The 16,735-nt window shown below is 44.4% G+C and overlaps 1 protein-coding gene across 8 annotated transcripts in view; it reads left to right on the forward strand.

The window, feature by feature from the left end:
* ACSF3 (acyl-CoA synthetase family member 3) overlaps positions 1-16,735 on the forward strand; it is a 104,025-nt gene that overhangs the window by 49,316 nt on the left and 37,974 nt on the right. For 7 of the 8 annotated variants that reach the window (XR_006275040.1, XM_043494839.1, XM_038368441.2 and 4 more), the window contains exon 7: positions 10,308-10,434. The exons of the other annotated variant lie outside the window; for it this stretch is intronic. Coding sequence is in view for 6 of the 7 variants with exons in the window: in XM_043494839.1 (XP_043350774.1) it covers positions 10,308-10,434 (127 nt within the window). In the remaining variant the exon portion in view is untranslated. The remainder of the gene's footprint in view (positions 1-10,307; positions 10,435-16,735) is intronic. 8 annotated transcript variants of the gene reach the window in all.

The following is a 16,735-nucleotide window of genomic DNA, read 5'->3' on the forward strand; positions in this document are numbered from 1 at the left end:
TTGTTTGCTGGGCGTCGTTTGTGATGTGTTGCATGTGGCTGTTGCACTAGGCCAGACGTCCCCTCTGCTATTGGGGTGCAAAAGAAAGCCTGGGAGTCAAGTATAGAGGGAGCTAGTCCCCGGCTCACTGGTTGGTGGAGCAAGAGAACGAAGTTTAGTTATGGGACAGGAGTTATAGAAGTCTGGAAAGAGGGAGGAAATGTGTAAGAAACTCCACTTGCTGTAGTTGTCCTTTATTCTGTTAAGGAGGATTGACCTGTAGAACATGGGTCTAGGCTCAGATTATTCACTGTATTCCTGAAATTCCCTGCTAGCACAATCAGCATTGTGCAGTGTGAGGAAATCCCAGAGTACATTGGTCCTTGCTGGTGTTATGGGGGTTACGCTCTTTGCCACTGAGCTTTTAATGCATCTCTCCAATGATTCCCAGCCATTTTTCAGACCCTGCAGGAGTCCCCTTGTGCTACAACATAAACATTTTGTGTCTGAGAGAGAACCTGTTTTTCATCGTTGCTAGTGACTAGTCTCTAGACACAGACTTTAAGAACAGGATTTTCAGTGTAGATACAGAATTTCTTGCACAACCTCCGTACTTGGCGTTTTGAAATTATATTGATGGCTGGTGTGACACCAGCTTTTATTTGAGACCTCATGTGGCACTCTATGGTGCAGTAAAGTGTACTTGCCAAACCAAGAGAGCCCTGTAACCCCTCTGCATCCCCTTGCCAGTTGGCAGTAAGAGGTTCTTGGATCACAGATTGATCCTTGCTGGAGTTAGGGGGTAACACTCCAGGTCACTGAGGGGTTAATGCAGCTCTCAAACAATTCTCATCCCTTGTGATCTGAGACCCATTCAGAAAAATCAGACTGCAGATTTGCTTGTTTAAAGTTTCTCTCGTCAGCGTTATGAGTGAATTTAGTGTGAGTGAAAGGGAGGGGCTGCTAGCACTGGCTTGGGTAGGCAGACAGTGCAAGAAGAAATAACTTGAAGTGCTTGCATTTAACTTCCTGTGAGCAAGGCAGGAGAAAGTGAGTCCTTGGGATGGATTTGAGCGCGGACAAGGTGGTGACTTGGTGAACTGGGATCAGAAGGGCATTCTGGTTGGTAGATGAGGAAAAAATCCTCAAGAATGAGGAAGGAAGCTGAGCAGGAATTAAGGCTGGGGTCACTGGCAGAATGAGGTTGGGAAGTGGGTGGAACATGACCTGAGCTGTGCATTCTTGAAGGTGGGCTGAGATGAGACTTGTCAAACTCACGCTTGTGACATAGCTCAGATTGCAGAGGTCGGTTTACACATTGACCTGTGGAGCCACCACCTGCAACATATCCTTTCTGTCCACCTCAACTTCTCAGTAAGGCTTCTGAAAAGCAAACAGTGGCAGGATGTTAATTGATTCTCTGCCTGGTTCTCGGAGAGACTGGCTGTCTGCCCCAAGCACAGAATCAAAACAGGCATTGCAAGTGCACCTCAGAAATATCTCTCTAATGAACGGTGCACGGGAAGTGGGAAGATGTGCTGACATCTCGCCTCATTTATTATTTTCTGAAGACTGTGAACAAGAAAGACAGCACTATGGAGCTGTTGGCATTTCTGGAATAATGTTACACTTCTCAGTTATGGTGTTAATGTACATCAAGAAGTTTTTTGTCCATAACATAATTGCAAAGATGATTGACCTTTCTCAGTCTTGGTTGTTTACTGTGGTTCTTGTGAGATCATCTGGTGTGAATCAGTGCTTTTAAAGATCAGCATCACTGGAAAGCATACATTTGCTTTTGTGTTTCAAACATATTAGCAATTGCTGTAAGTACAGGGTTTGTTTTTAAGTGAAAATGTTGCAAGTCAGTCTTGCTTTTGCCCCTTTGCTTTTAAATTTATAACCTTCCAAGATGAAAAGTAAATTGATTGTGTTATTCCCAGTCCTTTTACGAAGAGCTAACATGGCAAAAACAGATGTGAAATGTGGCCTTGTAGATTAGTCTGGGCTTTGGGGTTTTTTGCTCTATGTTCTCTCCCTAAGGAGCAGAAATCTGCCTTCCTCCAGCAAGAAGAAATTTGTACTGTGTCTAAATTGCCTCCTGCTTGCATTCTGCAGGATGCTGCAGGACTCAATGCTCACAGAAAAGATAATTCATGCACAAAACATGGGGCTTAATGGGGAATGTTTAATTATGAATGTATCTGTGAAACCTGATTGCCTAGGAGACTGGTAATATGCTAGCGAACCTTTTACCACTAGGACATCAGCTGAAATCTGGCCCAGGTAGATAGTGATTAAAAGGTGCTGTCTGGTAGCTAGTTTCTGCAAACGAGTTAATGGTCTCAGACCCCTTTGTAGAGGACAAGAGCCTGCATCCCAAAGCCACAGCCACAGCTGGCACCCTCGGCGAGAGCCTTGTGATTGAAAGTGCCATGCACTCCATCCTCCCTTTCTACAGATAGCATTTTCAGGCAGAGTTCGTGGGTCCAGCCTGCCCCTTGCACAGGGGGAGGTTAGCTTTCCACTCCTTCGGCCCTCCAGTAGACGCTGGGAATGAAGACTCATCAAGCTGGCTATCTGTGCGAAGGGAAACAGGAGGCTAGTACCTCCTTGATCTGGGCTTACGTTGGGCTATCTGTATAGCTAGGCTGGGGGAGGGGTCATTAGGTGGTGGCTAGGGGTTACAGTAAGGATTTCATGTATTAGTAGGTTTCAGAGTAGCAGCCGTGTTAGTCTGTATTCGCAAAAAAGAAAAGGAGGACTTGTGGCACCTTAGAGACTAACACATTTATTTGAGCATATGCTTTCATGGCTGTAGCTCACGAAAGCTTATGCTCAAATAAATTTGTTAGTCTCTAAGGTGCCACAAGTACTCCTTTTCTTTTTTTTATGTATTAGTAGCACGCTGCTCTGCAGTCACTTTTGACTTTGGGAACCTTCAGATTAGTTAATGCCCTTTCGAGGGGTTGGAGAATGTCTCCAGAGGTGCCGAATGCACAGAAGCTCTTCAGAAAGGATTGAGGTGTGGAGCAACATGGTAAATGAGGCTTTGCATAAACTCTGCCTGCTGTCGGGAGCTTTGCGGTGGGTGTGACAAGAGGAGGTGGGTGACAGGGAGAAAGTCATTGAAATAAAATGTCGAGCTCTAAAACTGTGCCTTAGGGGCAAACATTGCTCTGCAGGTGTAGAAATCGAGCTGAGCGTGCAGAAGCGGCCACTGAAATAGAAGCAGCCGTTGGCTAGTGAGCTCCCAGTACTGAAGACTTCTTATAGCTCCTCTGGGTCGTATTATGGGCCAAATGCAGCTCTTTTCTACCATGGCATATGGTTAATTAGTTTTCTGTGTGATACAGTGCATAGAGACCGCTCTGTAGCCAGTATTGTACAGCCATACCATGTACAGTATGTACAAAGGGTCTGAGTTAAATTTTTTGCTCTGTTACAAATAGTTTTTTTCCCTGTGGTCTAATGTTTTAAAAAAATTATTAGTTGTGAGAGTGTTAGTAAAATGACTGTTGCCTATAGCACATGTCCTAGTTTTTGTCTCCTTATTAGACACTTAAAAAAAGGTAGGATTGCTTAATGATTACTTGGTTCAAAATAATTTACTTACAAATGTAATGTGAGGAAACACACTAAGCCCGGTTAGCCAACATAGTATAATACTGATTGTGGAAGTGGGAATATGTTGTTAAGAATCATTTTTTTCAAATTTAAATTATCTTGCTGCTTTTTTTCATGTTCTGTCAGTGACGGTGGAGGGCACAGCTGGTGCATTTATGACATATGTCCCACTAGAAAACATCGGCATTATCACTGTCTTCAGTTACTGTGTGCTGAGATGATGTTGCCTTCTGTGCACAATGTCTGAGTTTGAATCTCTGCAGGTCCTAATTAGCATAGGCAGATTCTCCCGTAACTCAGGTTTCTCTTCAAGGTCACTATTTGGTAGCACTCTGTGTTGCGTGACACTCATCACACTGTAATGATAGAGGAATCTATAATTGTCTATAAGTACTTCTTATCTAGTGAAATACTCAATTTCCAGTGAAAGAAAAGGAAAGTCCAGAACTGATTCAGTGCAGTGCACTGTAGAGATGGTAATGCTGGTTGCAGTGATATTTTTTCCTGTGGGTGGGGAAGTTTCTCATCTAAATAAGATGTTCCCACTGTGGTCTGTTGTTAATGAGAAGCGTCAGCTTGAATACTGGTCCCATTGTGCTTTCATTAAAGTCCGTGTCCATGAGTGAAACATGTTTATGTTGTATTTGAGGCCTGAATATTTTGAGATCAGTGCACTAGGCCAGGAAGCAAGGAGGAAGTAGGATGTTGACCATCTCACTTACATAGGACTGTATTGCTACAAGAAATTTTCAAGGGACCTGCAGCTACAGCCCAGACCACACTTACACAGAGCTCACTTCACAAACATATGCAGCAATGCCTGTGAAGACAAACTGACGTGCAACTGAATCTGGGAAGTGCTGGGCCGGAGGTGCAGCGTCCTGGATGAGGAAACCAGGGGGTTGATGCTGAGAGGTAGAGTCCGGGGCGTGGGATGGTATGTATGGAGCGGCATGGAGAGGAGGGTAGGAAACCAGGGTGACATGAACTGGGAGGAGGAGGAGATGGGGGTGCACCTGGTGTAAGCTCAGTAGTTTTGGTTTGAGGGCTGCAACAGCGGGTGCACGGGAGGGTGTGACAGGAGATCCATGGCTCTGGGCATATAGAGAAGAAACAGGTGGTGTGGAAGAGAGGCAGAGAAGAAAGGACAGGAGACTAGGGGGCACCAAGAAGGACAGGGGAGGCAGATCCTTTATCCATGTGGAATGCCTAAAATGTTCTAGATGTGAAGAGCTTCAAGCTTTGGAAGTAGAAAAAAGCTTTCCTCTCACCCCTCCCATCCCCCTCCACTGCTCACCCCTCCTCCTGCCCCCCCCCCCAGGTGTAACACACATATACCTACTGCCTCTGGCCATCGTAAAGGCTTCAGGAGGGGATTGCTGCTGTCACAGGCCTCGCAAGATCTCTTGGAGCTGGCCTTTTCCCGTGAGAAGATTTGACGAGGCCTATCAAACAGGACATCCCCACCTGCACTGTGGCCTGTGGGCCGTATGCATCCGGCATTCATTTGGAAAAAGGGTGCCTGTAGACCCTTGGTGAGGGGCGGCTGGAGGGCGTTAGCGGGACTCCACTGAAACACACGTTCAACTTTTGCTCTTTGTGTGAAAAGATTGTCTTTGTGTTGGTACTGTGCAATGCCCCTTTGCTCCATAGTGCAAGGCTATCTCTGATGAAAGGTCTGCCTCCATTAACATCCACTATAAACTCCTCTCCGGTGGCTCCCTACAGAGAGGGGCAGCATGCATCAGGATTTGCAGGAAAACAAATGGCCACTTTGAGCAAATCAAAGGGCTACTTGCCAAGTGGGAACTCCCACCTATTTACAAGCCGCTGTTGCTTCCAGCTAATGAAGAGGTAAAATGGAAGCATTGAAAATATGCATTTTATAATCACCCAGATTATTCCTTCAGAGGATTTATTACAACCTTTTATTTTCATGTGTGGAAAATGTAATCTTATCTGGTGCGTCGGCGGGTCCAGTTCAATTTGCTGAATCCGGTTTACAGTGGAAAGCTATCAAACGCCAGCCTTCTAGGACACGCTGTCTGAATGTTAAAGTTGCTAGAATACAAAGCAGTTGAAACGTGCATTAAAATATGGCACTTGGAGAATAGGATATATATGCAATTAGCAATCTGATGCTTTCAGCAGCTGCGTGTAACTTAGATCCAGTGCATCAACAAAGGATACCTTTGAGATTTGACAGAGTGAGGAGCTAGCTAGCTAGCTAGCTGTATGATGCTGCGGTGAAAGCCCGGAATTTGAAACATGTAGCAGTGTGTTCGGCTTGGTGTGTGCCTATGATTTGGGCCTGTGTTGAAGGTGAGCAGTTGTAACTGATAAATGCCTTGAACCCTGAATTTTAATTTATGCTGTTTTCCAGCAACATGAGCTGCTGGCACTCAAGTGGTTTGCATCTTCTTTGGACACTGGGGAGCAGTGCCAGTGACATTCCGAGTTCAGCAAGCAAAATCCTATTAAGATAACGTCACGGCCTTTCTGTTTTACTGTTTGCAAGCCAGCCATAACATCATTAAATTACACAACAGGGAGGTGCCTGCTGCCAAGGAGCTCTGCTCTAGATAAGATGTGGGTTGAGCCTCTGCCAAAATTTGAGTTGATATGACAAGAAATTTGGAGACTGTTCAAGGTTTGATTCATGCAAGGAGGAGCAGCGTGCAGGTAAATACCACGCTGGATTGTTCACCCATGCAGCTAAAGCTCCCTTCCTTTTGGGACATGGCAAGTGTTCTGCAAAGACCTTTTATAAGGACAGGTGAAAATGTACGGGCACATTCCTGCATTGCAATGCAGCACGGCTTATTCTTTGTAGAGTGCTGGACTGATTATGCCTAAAGAGATTGCTGTTGCCTGATTTACATCAATCTTTGTTTCAACATCTAAGAAAAGAAAACATCAAATCAAGTAGGAGCTGCAGAATAACCAAATGCAGCTACTAGTGAGTTTGAAAGTCATTCTCAGTGTCTCCTGTATCCACCTTTCTGGAACTGAGGGATAACCTTTCAGATGAAGGACTTGACTTCAGGGTCTCAGACCATTAATTAAATTCATATACATGGGGGATAATATATATTTTGTCTTTTAGATTTTTAGCTGAGATGTAGCTGCAAGTGCTTAGATCCAGTTGAAACTCAGACTGGTTTTATTGGAGCATGTGTGTTGAGAAATGATTATTTTTAAAGCCAAAGTGACGCTTCTTTGGTATCATTTGTAAGAAGCTGTGTTATCCAATGGTTAGAGCCTGGGACTGGAAGTGAAAAGAGCTCTACTCTGGGCTGAGTCACTGAATCACTTTGAACAACTTGCTTTGTCGTCTGATGACACAACTATACCAGCAGGAAAATGGAGTGAAGAGAGACCTCCTTGTAAAACTGCACATGGCTTCTAAGCTAGGCTTTCCCAGGGAAATGAGTTACCAAACGTGGTTAAGAAAAGGTCTTTCTGGTGTTTTGAAGTAGAGAACCTTTGTTACCATTTGACAGTTTTGTGGAGATGCTAAGCCTGACACGCTGCATGTTTCAGACTTTATTTCATTTCTTTGGGCACGATGCCCAAAAAGCCCCAACACTGTTTATGGGGCACACCTTTTGGAGCCATAGCCACGGAGTCACACCCAGGGCCCTGCCTTACAGTATCAGAGCAGCCGCACTCATGAGAACTGACTTCAGTATCTTGTCTGTGTTGCAAGAGCTACAGTACCTAAGTGATTTGAAAAACTTCCTTTATGGATATTCATGATGAGGATCCTCAGGAGTAGGCTGTATATGAGCAGAGCCCACAACAACCTCTGTCACTGCACTTGTTGTCTCTTATGCATCTGCATCCTCTCAGTTATAAAGCTATATACATTTTAGGGACAGATGTGTTACCATTCTGGCTCAGACCAGTGTCCCGTCTTGTTTGGTGAACTTCCTGTGGTTCTTCAGATTCATGGGATCATCGTGTTACATTCGTAGCATCAGAACTTGCTGATGCAGGTTTGAAGAATGCTGAGGTGTCTCTGTAGCCTTTGCATTCTAGAGAAGCCAAAAGGACACCTGCCACTCTCTAAAATATATCGATTTTCATTTTCTCATGTCCCATTTCAAAAAAATGAAAGGTGTGCACTGACAGCTCTGCAAAGTGAAGTCTTCTAATTATCCACACAGCAGGCAGCCGTGCAAGCTTCCCCCATGCTACCTTCCCTCATCCAATAATGTGCTTCATACCTGACCAGGTGGGACCCCAGTGGAGTGTGGCGGAGTACAGTTTCCATTCCTGGCCTTTCTAAAGAAATTGGATATAGAGTTGTGCCAGTGGTGATAGAGGTGCTGGTGCTGTGGACACTAAAATGAAACCCATCAGCTTGTTCACCAAGCAGCTGTCAGATGGTAATGCCTTTTTGTCTCAGGCAATCCAGGCTAGGGTTGAGTAAGTGAAGACCCCCTGGCCGTTTACCAGAAAAACTTAGGTTTTGGTCTTGCTTTATTTTCTCCCAGCGCACAGGTTGGTTGGCAGCTCTGACCTGACATATTAAACTGTGTATTTTGCAGGGTGCTCCTGGAGTATATTTCTCTGGATCTGGTGTTACCTTAGTTATACCAGGGTTACAGTCTTTTTTGGAGGATGCAGCCAAGCGTCCCATGACTAGTCGAAAGAGAAGGTTCTGCTGCCTTCCCCAGGAGGGCAGGAGTTCGCTTTTTTCCCATGCCAGGCGACAGGTTGCTGGAAGTGCCAAGTGGCCCAGCTGGTGTCTGGTGTCCTCTGCAGCTGTCATTTCAAAGGCTGAGCCGTCCACCAACCCACAAAATTATCCCAGCTAAGCTGGCTGCTGTCACTGCTAGACGCACAGACTGGTTGGCAACAGTTCTCTAATGGCCAACTCAGGCTATCTTCTCTCGTCATCTTTATTTCACCCCATCAAAGGCTCCGTACTAAACAGGAACTGCCTTGCCAACTCAGGAAGGTTGGGTGTGAGTCTCTGCAGTGCACACCCATAGTGATCTTGGAGACATCGGAAAGGGTAGCTCGAGAGCAATGCATGACACCTGCCCTTTCAGGAAATGTGACACAAGCAGCAAGAGCCTTTTCTTATTGCCAAGGAACCTCCCTCCCCACATTCATACTCAATAAACAGACTTCTCTGCATACATGGATCAGCTGTGCAGCACACTGATAGGGAGACGCTGTCATGCTCACATTTGAAGGGCTCCTCAAATTATGTCCCAGAGAAACCATTCACGCTGCTGCACTGCTTCTGTGACTGGCTCCCCCAGCAAGGAAGGCCGGGCCAGGCATTTCAGATGCACCATTAGATAAAAGGAAATCTATGAACACAGGTCACAAGAAGTTAGACGGCACGACTGATGGCATGGTGTAGGAGACTGCCCATGATGCTAGGTGAGAGGTACCACAGGAAAAATGCTTGTCAAGTCAAGAGAGCTTGCTCTCCGCTGGAGAATTGAGGGCCAACCTCAGCTGGCCCAGAGAGATACAAATAGTCTCCAACAGGGAAAGAATCCTACTACTGAAAGTATATTAAGCACTTTTCCTCCTTGGGGGATGGTTAAGGAGAACAAATCTATAATAGATGTATACAAACCTCTCTTCCAGGAGAGAGGATTACCTTTAGATTTGGCATTTTAATTTACAAAGTCTGAGAACTGTGAATAACTTTTGCCACCTCCTGAAGTAACTGTTCATCCCTTCTGTATTTATGTTTCCATGTAGCTCTGTATGTCAGAGCAGAACAGGGTACCCATCTTCCAGTCACGTCTCTGAACCTAGAAATCATCACAGTAGTGGAGCAGACAGTTAATCCATGTCAGACGCTGTTTATTCAGGTTGGAGGAAGGGAATGTGGGACTAGTGGTGAGGAGTTAGGGTCATAAATTCTTATCCCTTCTCAGACATGTGGCACCTGTGTGATGCAGGCAGCTCAGCAGTATTGCTGCGGGAAGAGCAGGGGCCTGGCTTTCTGAGTAGCAAAAGTAAAACACCTAAGAGGAAACCCATTTTTGAATTCGGTTTACAGCATAAAGAGCCCGTGAAACTGGCTGCTGCAGCATGGTATTGAGGCAAATAATTTAACGAGTAAAACAAACAAAAACAAAAAAAGGACCTGAACAAAATAATAATTGCTTTAAACTAGGTGGTCCCAGTGGTCCCATATGGCCCTTGAATCTATAAATCTAGGTATGGTAAAAAATGCGAAGGTCATCAGCCTTTCTGCATCAGCAAGTAAGGTCATCTCCATCAGGAAGTCATTTCCCTGCTGAGATGTTGTTTCACAATTGGCCAGATGCATAGGGAGGTGTCTCCCTGTCTCTGGAAGAAGCTCCCATTGGCTGCTGTCAGGGTTTGGGTACCAAACTAGCTAGATGAGGGTTTTCAGTATGACAATTCATGTGTATCAATAACTATGCATAAACATCAATCCCGTCTGAGCTAGGAGGTGCTTACATAAGCTTAGAACTTTGTCCTCTCTCTCTGCTTCTCAGTTAAAGCAAGAGATACAGCAGATGGATTTAGAACATCATGGCTCACAGTCAAAGGGAGTTCCAAAGGCACTCCCTGCCTCTCTGAGCCTTGTCACTGAGGAAGCTGTAGCTTAGGGGTGGAAATCTGAGGTGGCTATCGCTATTGATGTATGAATATTTGTCACTGCTTTGGAGAATGCATTTGTTCTTCATTTGCTCTAGGTGACTCCAGGCTTAGATGGCAAAGAAGGGGAGCTTTTCATTAAGGGGCCTACAGTATTTCGAGAATACTGGAATAGACCTGAAGAAACAAAAGAAGCTTTCACACCCGACGGCTGGTTCAAAACAGGTACTGTGCTGGTCCCACTGAGGTGTGCATGAACAGCAGGAGGGGAGGGGAAGAGGGGTCTTCCTGCTGGCCGGTTCGTGGAACAGTGCCAACACCGGTTTCAGTAGGGGGCACCCTCCAGATCTTTCCTCCCTCTCCCATCTGGCTGAGCAAGGCACAGCCACAGTGTCCATTTGTAGGAAGAATGTGATGGGTGGGTGGGCATATCATTCCATTTTTGGAGTATGTGGCTGAGTCCTTGGTTGTCTGGGTGTGGGTGGGCTCTCCCAGGTTGTGATTGTCTTCAGAAATAGAAGCTTGTCCAGATAGGCTCTTCAGTTTCGCTATTCCCGTACCAGTCAACACGCCCCACCCTTAAGCAACCGAGAGAGTTTTAGTTTGTATGCTTGCAAACCTGAGAATCTGATAAATATGTATACATTGATTGAACTGAAACCTGAAAAACAGAAATTACTTAGCACTGTTCATAAGGGACTGATCCTACTTCCATTGAAAATGGTGGCAAAACTTCCATTGACTTCAGTGGGGTTGGACCCTTCATAATTACAACATGCTTGGTTTACGTAATCAGCAATGGCAAACCTGGCTGAGTATTTAAAACAATGGATTGTAGAATGAAGAACAAAGAAGATGCAGAAAATGCTGTAATAAGCACTGCAGGACATGGTTCACGAATTTTTTCAATGAAACCTTTAAAATGCCGTGGGAAAGGTCAGCGTCAGCAAATTCAAAACTCAAAAAAATTTGAAATTGTGGAAATGATTTGGTTTGATGTTTTCAAAACAAATTCCAGTTTTCTAGTTCACAACAAATTTTTATTTGGAAATTTAAGCTAATTATAGAAAAATAATTAGTTTTTAAACTGGTCAAAATTGAAACAAAACATTTTCATTGACCGAAAATGATTTTTTGGTTTTTGTTTTGGATTTTTGGCTCATGAAAATTGTTGAGACCTTGATTTTTTTCCCTAATTTGAGACAGGAAAAAACCTTGAAATCTCAAAAATGTTCATTGGATGGGAAAACTGTTTCACATCCAGCTCTACTATTCATTTTGTTCTGGATACCAAGTTACAATGTCTCCGATGGCACCAATACAGTTTGCTTGCAGGTCCCATTCCTGCCATGATGGTATACTATTTCTGAGCAGGAAACAGAAACCCCTGCTCTAAAACAGGCTCTGATAGCAGCAATCTAATGAACAAAACCATGTAATCTCTAGGTTCAGCCCAAACCAGCACAGGTTGAATTTCAAACACTCATGCCCAGTCTCCCAATCAGGCATTATTTCCCAGAACTGTTGACAAATAACGTACAGTAACAAATTCAAGAAAATGAGAAGCTGCTGACAATTCCTGAACAGAAAAGAAGTGATTTTCCCTTGAATAAACTCTGCCCAGCAAATGTTCAGAATGTGCACTGCCAAAGCTCAGCACTCCTGGTGCCACGGAGCTACACTCGCAATTGTAGGTACAGTAAGAAAATAGCCTGGTCCCAAAGTGAGTCTCAGAGCAACGACGCCACAGGACACCTTGTGAAGTTGTGTTTGACATGTTAAACCGGCCAGTAGTATCTCTGTATTGCTCTGTTCCCATTATCTCTATTAGTGGCAATGTGCTGTTTGAATTATAGACTAAAGTCACACACTATATTTGTCTCTGTATCCAGCCCAATTGATCATTAATCTTGTGGGTGGCAAACCAGCTAGGGTTGTTTGGATTGGGTTTAAATTTCCATATACCCAACCCTAACACAACTAGAGCACTGCAAATCCGCAGATAGCAGTTTTATATCCGTGGACCGTTTTTGTGGATCAGATGCAGATACAAATTTTGTACCCGCACAGGGCTTTAAACATAACCAAGCGTAGCTTTTCCATTTCCCCCCTGGCTGCATGTCAGTTGAACCATCTGTGGGCTGAGTTTCTGGTGCCCTCTTTGTGGTCCTTTTGCTTATTTTGTGTTGCATAAGAAAAGTTTACTTTTTTAAACTTAATGATGGAGCTGTGACACCTCAAGTGTTGCCACTGATCTTGGTATCATGCCAGGAGCGATGTTTCATGACACGGTGTCAGCAGGCGCTGCAAAGTGCAGGGCAATCAGCTCTAGAAAAATTTTTAGTCAACACTCCTGATGAATATTTCAAATGCAAAAGAATAGCATGCATTAATTATTGTAAAGAGATGTCTTTAGGAGAAAATGATTCTGAAATTCGGTTTAATTTCATTGTAATGCGCTGCAAACAGGAAGGGAGTATGTGTGTTTAATTGGCTCTCGGGGGTAAGGCCTGGAAGATGCCATGCCTTTGTCACAGGCCATTAGCGATACAGACTGCATAATGAGAGAGTACAATCAGCTCACAGCTGCCGGCTCCTACGGGGAGAGAATGATATTAAATAGAAATCAGTATAAATTAAACTTAACCCTTTCACTAGTCAAATTAAGCCTATCAGCCAGAAATACTGGGGGAAGTGAGAGAAGCAGTGGTTGAGGGACAGGTCGGAGGGTGCCTGGGAGATTTTCCCAAGAGCAATCCACCAAGTCTGGCTTCATCTTTGATATTTTTGTGGCAATGTTGGCAGGAGTGGGTGGGTGATTTTGAGATTTTTTCTTTCTGTTTTCCCCAGCCCCGTCTTTCTTGCATTTTTTTTCTTCGGACCTTTTCCCCCGTCCTTTGCAGATGTCATGCAGGCAGGCTTATTTCAGGGCTAGTGTGGCTCAAATAACCAGAGGGGCTATATCGGCAGTGAAACCATAGCCCCTCCTAGACCATCATGTTTGCTTATTGAAAATGAATATTTATTTTCATTCTGAAAAATTGAGAGTTCCCAATCCTTGAAAGAAGCCATTCAATAGAACCAAAGCTTTTGTATGTTGTAGCTAGGTGGCTGTTACTGTGAGTGATTTTAAGAATGAATTGAATGTGTTAACTGGAGTTCATTAACTTTGCAGTAGAGGGCATACTGCTAGAATGCAAATGATATAAAATATAGCTACAGTACAGTGATCATTTACAGATAATGCACTAATATTTGTAAGTGTGTGCGTGTGGACACAGCTCTTGGATGAGGGAAATGACTTTACTACTGATTCTTCAGTTTCTGAACTGTTTTAACATCCCTCTAGCACTGGTAAAAGTCCATTTTAGCATCAGCATGCGAAAACCCTAATCTGTGCCCCGGGTACTGCTACATGCAGATGTCTAGCGCGGATGAGGGACCCAGCCTAGTGTGATCGCAGGCTATTGACAAGATTTTTCAAGCACTCTTCAAGGACATATGGAAGTGTGTGCTCAAAGGGAGTAGAAATGAGATGTGAGGAGAGTAAACTTGGAAACAGTGTGCAGTGCTATCACTCATAACTCCTGAGCTGTAATTTAGCATTCAGCTGATTGTTAATGACAATCCTAGAAACCAGCAGGTCCACAAATGAAGAATAATTACTGCAAGGGAAAGCACAGAGTGTCACTCTTGCTACACCTTGTGACGGGTCTATCCAAACAAAGGCACATCTTTGACATGTCTCTGTCTACACAATGAAGATGAGAAGAAGGGAGAAACATGCAACTGTCCGTGGCTCTCATGACACTTAAGAGTGTAGTAAACAATAAAATAAAATCTGTGATGATGGTAGAACAAGGCAGAGAATGCAAATCCTGGGCTGATCTTCACACATGACAAGTGGCAACTGCGGAGTGTTCAGAGAAGTGTGTCGTGTTTGATACAGTTACCAGATAACAGGCTTTGTGCACTCAGCTCCCATGCATCGCTATGCAAATTCGACCTTAAATCTCTCAAGATGGCCAGTCAAGTCTCATTGTTCTTGGAGAATCCAGCGGAGATAGAGAACTCTTGTGATCTAGCCTCCTAACCGATCTTGATTCAAAAAGCATAATGTCCCATATCAAAGGAAGTCAGAACTAGCCCCCATTCCCAATAGTTTCATTGTCAGGATGATCTGGATGAAGCTGAGATGTAGAATTTGCAGAAATACAAACTCCCCTCTAGCCTTGTGCATTGTATAATCCACCAGAGAGCAAGAATGGGGAAACAAATTCTCCTGGTTGATGTACATTGGAAACATTTCTTTATTTTCTAAAGTCCCGAGAGTTGGAATGCCTGCATGCTTGCTCAAGTTCATCACTTCCAGGTTATGTACAGTATCAATGCTATTATCCTTCCCAAAAAAAATCATCAATGAAGGGCAGCTGGCAACAATTTCATTCTTTTGTGCCCTCAAAGAAGTGTATACGGTCCATTCTCCACCCCACTGTGTTCTCCTTTATTAAGGCACCACCTAAACATAGGCACAGGAGAAGGAGCCTGGTTGTTTACTGATATCTCTTGTTGTGATGGTGAAGGCTCTCATAGACTCGCCTACAGAGACAAGTGCTTTCCAGTGTCTTGCTATCAACCATCTCATTCCAGATGGAAGGATAGACCAATTTAATGTATTCAAAATTAATCCTTCAGGTTGAGTCTGCAAAAATTTTGGATTATTTTATCAGAAAGCTACTTCATCCCATAGGTTTCCATGTCAAGGTTGTTATTTGCCTGGGAGCTATTGGTCCCAAACCACTCATGGTAATTTGGAATCAAGAGGACTTCACTGTTGTAGTGTGTGCCTACTAAACCATAACTTCCTCCCGACTACTTCGTTCTCCATCAGGTCCTTCCAGCTGACACCATTGTTAGACGCACCACTCTCAGGCTGGATGATCCACATTAGATAGGATTAGTGTTTTTAAGGCCCAATCCCTTTTACTAAACACTCTTGAAAGGTGTAATAGCTCAGGACTTGCAGAACTACTTATTGCCGGCATCTGTCAAGCGGCCATATGTTTCACTTTCTGTGGCTACAGGCTCACTCTTCAGGCAGATCAGTCTCTTCAGCTCTTCTGGGTGCTCCCAATTCCCTTCGCTTGCCTTGCCCAATATTCTCCTCCTTGTCTGGTCGGTGTCTCTGTAAATGTGGCTGCCGTATGTTTCTCAGAAAGAACAGGAGGAAAAACAAAAAAGAAAGCAGGGTTAACTCTTACTTCGGTGGCCTATTTTCTCTTTTGGCCAAAAACTTCGTTACGAAACTCCCTTCTTCCTCTCTGAAAGGAGAAGGTCTGGGTCACAGAATCACAGAAACATTGGTCTGAAAGGGGTTTCAAGAGCTTGTCTAGTCCAGCTCTCTGCACTGAGGCAGGACCATGGAGTCTGCATTTCTCAAAACCATGCTGCGGGTTGAGGATGATCATTCCCTGTTTACAGAAGTGAAAACTGATGTTGCCGAGTGTGGCTGCGAGCCCCCTAAAGCATTGCCTTTTTCACGTGAGGTACAGCTCCCTCCAGTGCTCCTGATGAAAGCTACACCTGGAAGGGAAAAGGCGCTCAACCCAATAGTAACATCTGCGGTCCCTTATCCTTCTCCAAACAAGAGACAAGCCCATGGATTCATCATTCAAGAAATACATACCTACATCCTTCTACAGATGTTCTCATTTTAAGAGGCAGGACAGAGACATCTAAAGTAATCAGTGTTTAAAAAAAAAAACCCTGCTGCTGGCAGTACTTCACGACATGCATAGTCCATGATCCTTTGAGAAGAGTCTGAACTGTTGTTGTCATGTAGGTTATTTACTGCTACTGCCTTCCCCTTCATTTCATTAGATTTGCACCGGGGCCATTGTCTGTCTCTCTCACTCACTTTGGTTTGGGTGAATTTGATTATTTGTGTTGTGTTAATGCTATCAATAGAGCTATCTAGATCAAAGGCCTCCAGCCATTTCCAGAGACTGCTGGGTATCCACCTACTGTTATATACCTGAGCAGTGCTGAGTCTTAGCAGAGCAATCCACAGGAAAAATGTATAAGGTCCTCCCTTTCTTCTCAGTGTGATACCTTCACCGTGAGCTAGCCCAGCAGGGCTGGGGAACGAGAGATAAACTCAGACCCAAATGTGCATCCCCTGCACCACCACAAAGCAAGCCCCATGGATTGAAGAATATTGGTCTACAAATATTACCCTGGTCATTGCCAACATTCTGTTCTTCTGTTTCCTCCTCCCTGCTCCTCTGCCCATCCACCCAAGCTCTCTGGTACCTGTACAGGCTAAAAGCTGTTTACAGTGTTGTTGCCGAGTAAGTGGTGATCTTCATCAAGGCAGCCAATATGTAGTCCTGAGTAGTCCTCACTGGGGGACAGAGGATTTGAGGGATTGTATGGATTCCAAAAGCAGCATCGTGCCAAAAGTCTTGTTGGTCTGACCCATGCATCCTTTCTCTGCTGTGCTGTGGAACCCAGGGCTGCCTTGTCT

Source organism: Dermochelys coriacea, chromosome 12, assembly GCF_009764565.3.
Source record: "Dermochelys coriacea isolate rDerCor1 chromosome 12, rDerCor1.pri.v4, whole genome shotgun sequence".
NCBI classification, from domain to species: Eukaryota; Metazoa; Chordata; order Testudines; family Dermochelyidae; genus Dermochelys; species Dermochelys coriacea.